This window comes from Vidua chalybeata, chromosome 3 (genome assembly GCF_026979565.1).
Source record: "Vidua chalybeata isolate OUT-0048 chromosome 3, bVidCha1 merged haplotype, whole genome shotgun sequence".
Taxonomy (NCBI): domain Eukaryota; kingdom Metazoa; phylum Chordata; class Aves; order Passeriformes; family Viduidae; genus Vidua; species Vidua chalybeata.
Window position 1 is genome coordinate 112780511 of NC_071532.1, and position 6749 is coordinate 112787259.

The 6749-nt window shown below is 45.5% G+C and overlaps 2 protein-coding genes across 2 annotated transcripts in view; one reads left to right on the forward strand and one right to left on the reverse strand.

Moving 5' to 3' along the window:
* The window catches only part of CCDC25 (coiled-coil domain containing 25), a gene marked incomplete at its 5' end in the record, with an annotated part of 20795 nt that extends 14074 nt beyond the window's left edge, over nucleotides 1-6721 (reverse strand). The window contains 3 exons of the mRNA XM_053938116.1: nucleotides 29-89; nucleotides 4813-4852; nucleotides 6631-6721. Of these exons, the coding sequence (XP_053794091.1) occupies nucleotides 29-89; nucleotides 4813-4852; nucleotides 6631-6721 (192 nt within the window). The remainder of the gene's footprint in view (nucleotides 1-28; nucleotides 90-4812; nucleotides 4853-6630) is intronic.
* The window catches only part of OTOF (otoferlin), a 218906-nt gene that overhangs the window by 200009 nt on the left and 12148 nt on the right, over nucleotides 1-6749 (forward strand). The window lies entirely within an intron of this gene.

Here is a 6749-nt window from a genome sequence, read left to right on the forward strand (position 1 = left end):
CCGTGTTTTCTCCCCCGCGCCGGGCTGCGCTCCCGACCTGCTGCAGCCGCAGGTAGACGTGGGCCGAGGAGAGCTTGTCCACGTGGAACCTGCGCGACACCCGCGGCTCCCAGCGCTCCCAACGTTCCCGCGATTCCCGCGATTCCCAGCCCCACCCCCAAACCCCGGGAATTCCCGACCCCAAACCCCGGGGATCGATCCCAGGAATTCCCGGGATTTGGGGTTGGGAATTCCCGGGAAACTCCCAGGATCCATCCCAGGAATTCCCGTGGATTGGGCATTGGGAATTCCCGGGAAACTCCCGGGATCCATCCCAGGAATTCCCAGGATTTGGGATTTGGAGTTCCTGGAATTGGGGGTTGGGAATTCCCAGGAAATCACCAGGATTGATCCCAGGAATTGCCGGGATTTGGCATCGGGAATTCCCAGGATTTGGAGTTAGGAATTTTCAGGATTTGGGGTTGGGAATTCCCAGCAAATTCCCAGGATCCATCCCAGGAATTCCCGTGGATTGGGGATTGGGAATTCCCGGGAAACTCCCGGGATCCATCCCAGGAATTCCCAGGATTTGGGATTGGGAATTCCTGGGATTTGGGGTTGGGAATTCCCGGGAAACTCCCGGGATCCATCCCAGGAATTCCCGGGATTTGGGATTTGGAATTCCTGGGATTTGGGGTTGGGAATTCCCAGGAAATCCCTGGGATTGATCCCAGGAATTGCCGGGATTTGGCATCGGGAATTCCCAGGATTTGGAGTTAGGAATTTTCAGGATTTGGGGTTGGGAATTCCCAGCAAATTCCCAGGATCCATCCCAGGAATTCCCGTGGATTGGGGATTGGGAATTCCCGGGAAACTCCCGGGATCCATCCCAGGAATTCCCAGGATTTGGGATTTGGAATTCCTGGAATTGGGGGTTGGGAATTCCCAGGAAATCCCTGGGATCGATCCCAGGAATTCCTGGGATTGGGGTTGGGAATTCCCGGGAAATCACCGGGATTGATCCCAGGAATTCCCAGGATTTGGCATCGGGAATTCCCAGGATTTGGGGTTGGGAATTTTTGGGATTTGGGGTTGGGAATTCCCAGGATTTGGGATTTGGAATTCCCGGGATTTGGGGTTGGGAATTCCCGGGAAACTCCCAGGATCCATCCCCGATTCCCGTGGATTGGGATTGGGATTTGGGACTTGGGATTGGGGTTGGGAATTCCCAAGAAATCACCAGGATCGATCCCAGGAATTCCCAGGAAATGGCATCGGGAATTCCCAGGATTTGGGGTTAGGAATTTTTGGGATTTGGGGTCGGGAATTCCCAGGAAATTCCCAGGATCCATCCCGGATTCCCGTGGATTGGGGGTTGGGAATTCCCAGGATCGATCCCGGGGATTTCCTGGGAATTCCTGACCCCCAATTCCAGGAATTCCCAACCCCAAATCCCAGGAATTCCAAATCCCAATCCCAGGAATTCCTGACGCCAATCCCAGGAATTCCCATGGATTTGGGATTTGGAATTCCTGGGATCGATCCTGGCGATTTCCTGGGAATTCCTGACCCCAAATCCATGGGAATTCCGGGGATCGATCCCGGGGATTTCCCTGGAATTCCCAACTTCCAATCCACAGGAATCCGGGATGCATCCCGGGAATTCCCAATCCCAAATCCATGGAAATCTGAGATCAATCCCGAGGATTTCCCGGGAATTTCCTGGGAATTCCTGACCCCAAATCCATGGGAATTCCTGGGATGGATCCCAGGGGATTTCCTGGGAATTCCCAATCCCGAATCCGTGGGAATCCAGGATCAATCCTGAAGATATCCTGGGAATTTTGTGGGAATTCCCAATCCCAGATCCAGGGGAATTTCCGGGATCAATCCCGAGCTTTTCCCAGGAATTCCCGATCCCCAATCCAGGATAAATCCCGGGAATTCCCAAACCAGGGAATTCTGGGATGGATCCTCAGCTTTTCCTAGGAATTCCCAATTCTCATTCCTTGGGAATGGGGGATCAATCCCAAACTTTTCCTGGGAATTTCCCGGGAATTCCCGACCCCAATCCTTGGAATTCCTGGGATGGATCCTGGGAATTCCCAACCTCCAATCCGTGGAAATCTGGGATCAATCCCGAGGATTTCCCAGGGAATTTCCTGGGAATTCCTGACCCCAGTCCCGGGAATTCCAAATCCCAAATCCATGGGAATTCCTGGGATCCATCCTGGTGATTTCCTGGGAATTCCCGATCCCAAATCCATGGAATTCTGGGATCAATCCCAAGGATTTCCTGGGAATTCCCGACCCCAAATCCGTGGGAATCCGGGAAGGATCCTGGGAATTCCCGATCCTGAATCCGTGGGAATTTTGGGATCAATCCCAGGGATTTCCTGGGAATTCCCGATCCCAAATCCGTGGGAACTCCAGGGATTGATCCCAGAAATTTCCCGGGAATTCCCGATCCCAAATCCAGGAAAATCCGGGATCGTTCCCAACTTTTCCCGCAGGGAACGGAGCCCGGGGGGAGAATTCCCGGGAATCCTCAGGTGAGGGGAGGGAGAGGGGGGAAAGGGGAAATGGGGAGAGAAACGGGAAAAAGGGGAAAAAAATGGGAAAAGTGGGGAAAAAAATGGGAAAAGTGGGAAAAAAAATGGGAAAAATGGGAAAAAATGGGAAAATTGGGAAAAATGGGAAAAGGGAAAAGTGGGAAAAATGGAAAAAAAAAGTGGGAGAAAAGGAGGGGGAAATGGGAAAACAAGGGGAAAATGAGAAAAATGGGAAAAAATGGGAAAAGTGGGAAAAAGGGGTAAAGAATGGGAAAAATGGGAAAAAACTGGGAAGAAAATGGGAAGAAAATTGGAAAAATGGGAAAAAATGGTGGGAAAAAAGGGAAAAAAATGGGACAAAATGGAAAAAATGGGGAAAAAAAGGGAAAATAGGAAAAAATGGAAAGTGGGAAAAGAGGGAGAAAAGAGGGAAAATGATAAAAATGGGGAAAAACTGGGAAAAATGGGAAAAAGTGGGGGAAAAGTGGGAAGAAAATGGGAAAAATGGGGGGAAATGGGGAAAAAGGGGGAAAAACTGGGAAGAAAAGATGAAAAAAATGGGGAAAAATGAGGGGAAAATGGGAGAAGTGGGAAAAAGGGGAAAACTGGGAAAAAAGTGGGGAAAAAAGAGGGAAAAGTGGGGGGAAATGGGAAAAAAAGTGGGAAGAAAATGGGGGAAAATGGGAGAAAAAAGGGAAAAATGGGGAAAAATAAGAAAAAATGAGAAAAAAAGGAAAAATTGGGAAGAAATGGGAAAATGGGAAAAGTGGAAGAAAAGGGGGGAAAATGAGAAAAATGGGGAAAAACTGGGAAAAGTGGGGAAAAGTGGGGGGATGGGAAAAGAGGGGAAAAATGGGAAGAAAAGATGGAAAAATGGGAAAAAAAAATGGGAAAAATTGGGAAAAGTGGGAAAAAAGGGGAAAAATGGGAAAAAACTTGGAAGCAAATGGGAAAAAATTGGAAAAAAGGGAAAAATTGGGAAAAATGGGAAAAAAGTGGGAAAAGTGGGGGGAAATGGGAAAAGAGGGAAAAGGGAGAAAAAAAGGGAAAAATGGGAAAAAATGGGAAAATGGGAAAATTGGGAACAAATGGGAAAAGAGGAAAAATGGGAAAAACTGGGAAGAAATTGGGGAAAATGGGAAAAAAGGAAAAATTGGGGGAAAACTGGGAAAATGGAAAAAAAAAAGGGAAAAATGGGGAAAAATGAGGAGTGGGAAAATGGGCAATGGAAAAGTGGGAAAAAAGGGGAAAAATGGGAAAAAAAGGAGGAAGCAGGAAAAATGTGGGAAAATGGGAAAAAGTGGGGAAAAGTGGGGAAAAAAGGGAAAATGGGAAAAGTGGGAGAAGAGGAAAAAAATGGGAAAAGGTGGCAAAAAATGTGGGGAAAATGGGAAAAAGGGGGAAATTGGGAAAAAAGGGGGGGAAAAATGGAAAAAAAAGTGGGAAAAAAATTGGGAAAAATGGGGAAAAAGTGGAAAAAATGGTAAAAAAGGGAAAATGGGAAACAAAAGGGGGGAAATGGGGAAAAAAGTGGGAAAAAATGGGGGAAAAGTGGGAAAATGGGAATAAAAAGTGAGGGAAGTGGAAAAAAAGGGGGGAAACGGGAAACAATAGGGGGAAAATGGGAAAAAAGTGGGAAAATGGTGAAAAGGGGGGAAATGGGGAAAAAAGTGGGAAAAATGAAAAAAAAAGTGGGGAAAATGTGAAGAGAAAGGGGGAAAACGGGGAAAAAAGTGGGAAAATGGGAAAAAAAGTGGGAAAAATGGGGGGGGAAGTGGGAAAAATGGGAAAAAAGGGGAAAAAAAGTGGGGAAAAGGGAAAAAAGTGGGAAAAAGTAAAAAAAAACTGGGAAAAAATGTGAAAAAAGGTGGGAAAAATGGGAAAAAAAGGGGGAATGGGAAAAAAGTGGAAAAATGGGGAAAAAGGGAAAATGGGAAACAAAAAGGGGGAAAATGGGGAAAAAGGGGGAAAAATGGGAATAAAAAGTGGGAAAAATTGGAGAAAAAGTGGGAAAAGTGTGGGGGGGGGAATGGGAAAAATGAGGGGGAAAAAAGTGGGAAAAATGGGAAAAAAAAGGGGGAAAAATGGGGAAAAAAAAGAGGGAAAAAAGAGAAAAAAGTGGGAAAAAATGGGGAAAATGGAGAAAGGGTGGGAAAACCGGGAAAAATGGAAAAATGGGGAAAAGTGGGGAAGGAGGGGATGGGGAATTTGGGGTCCCACAGAGGCCGCCCCTGCCCCCCCCAATCCCAAATTCCCGATTTCCCGGAATTCCGGCGCTCACCAAACGTCCTCGGGCCACCCGTACTTGATCAGGTCCTCGTCTGCGGGGCCACAATTCCCAGAATTCCACAACAAATCCCCAAATTCCCAAAATTCACCCCAAATCCCCACCCCAATCCCAAAATTCCAGCCACAAAATCCCAAAATTCCAACCCCAAATTCCAAAAATCCTGCCCCAAATCCCAAAATTTCCACCCAAAATCCCAAAATTCCTGCCCCAAATCCCAAAATTCCTGCCCCAAATCCCAAAACTGCAGCACAAATCCCAAATTTTCATCCCAAATCCCAAAATTCCAACCCCAAATTCCAAAATTCCTGCCCCAAATCCCAAAATTTCCAGCTCAAATCCCAAAATTCCCCCCAAAAATCCCAAAATTCAATCCCAAAATCCCAAAATTCCACCCCAAATCCCAAAATTCCAGCTCCAAAATCCCAAAATTCCAGCCCAATCCCAAAATTCTGCCCCAAATCCCAAAATTTCCAGCTCAAATCCCAAATGTTCACCCCAAATCCCGAAATTCCCCCCCAAAATCCCAAAATTCCAGCCCAAATCCCAAATTCCAGCCCCGAATCCCAAATTTCTGACCCAATTCCCAAAATTCCACCCAAAGTCCCAAATTTTCACCCCAAATCCCAAATTTCTAGCCAAAATACCAAAAATTCCACCCAAAATCCCAAAATTCAATCCCAAAATTCCATCCCAAATCCCAAAATTTCAGCCACAAATCCCAAAATTCCACCCAAAATCCAAAATTCCACCCAAATTCCCAAAACAATCCCCAAAATTTCCCCCCAAAATCCCCGGAATTCCCCAAAAATCCCTGAAATCCTGAAAAGAATTCCCAAAATTCAACAATTCCCCCCCAAAAAGTCGCAGAAATTCCCAAAAATTCCTAAAAAAATTCCCAAAATTCCCCAAAAAATCCCGGGAATTCCCAAAAAATCCCTGAAATTCCCAAAGAAATCCCAAAAATTCCCCCCAAAAATCCCCAAACTTCCCAAAAATCCCCGAAATTCTGAAAAGAATTCCCAAAAATTCCCCTAAAAATCCCAAAAATTCCGCAAAAAAATCCCCAAAATTCCCAAAAAATCCCTGAAATTCTGAAAATAATTCCCAAAATTCCCAGAAATTCCCAAAAAATTCCTGAAAATTCCTGAAAATTCACCCAAAATTCCCCTACAATCCCCGGAATTCCCAAAAAATCCCTGAAACTCCCAAAAGAATTCCCAAAAATTCCCCAAAAAAATTCCCGGAATTCCCAAAGATTCCCCAAAAATCCCTAAAATTCTGAAACTAATTCCCAAATTCCCCAAAAGTCCCCCCCAAAAGTCCCAGAAATTCCCAAAAAATCCTAAAAAAACCCCACAAATTCCCCCAAAGTTCCCAAAAATCCCTGAAATTTTGAAAATAATTCCCCAAATTCCCCAAAATTCCCAAAACTTCCCAAAAAAATTCCCAAAAATTCCCCAGAAAATCCCCGGAATTCCCAAAAGAATTCCCCAAAATTCCCCAGAAAATCCCTAAAATTCTGAAAATAATTCCCAAAATTCAAAAATTCCCCCAAAAAAGTCCCAGAAATTCCCCAAAAATCCCTGAAATTCCCCAAAAAGTCCCAAAAAAAGGTTCCCAAAATCCCTAAAAAAATCCCCAAATTCCCCTAAAAATTCCCAAAAAATTCCCCCAAAAATCCCTGAAATTCCCAAAAAATCCCCGGAATTCCCCAAAAATTCCCAAATTCCCCAAAAATTCCCCAAAATTCCCCAAAAATTCCCCAAATTCCCCAAGAATTCCCAATTCCCGCCCGCATTCCGGGCTCACTCTCGTGCTTGTCCTTGCCCATGTAGATGGTGAACACGGCGGCCGCCGCTGCGGGGACACAATTCCAGAAAATTCCATGGAAAATCCCGGAAATTCCATGGAAAAAATCCAGGGAAAAA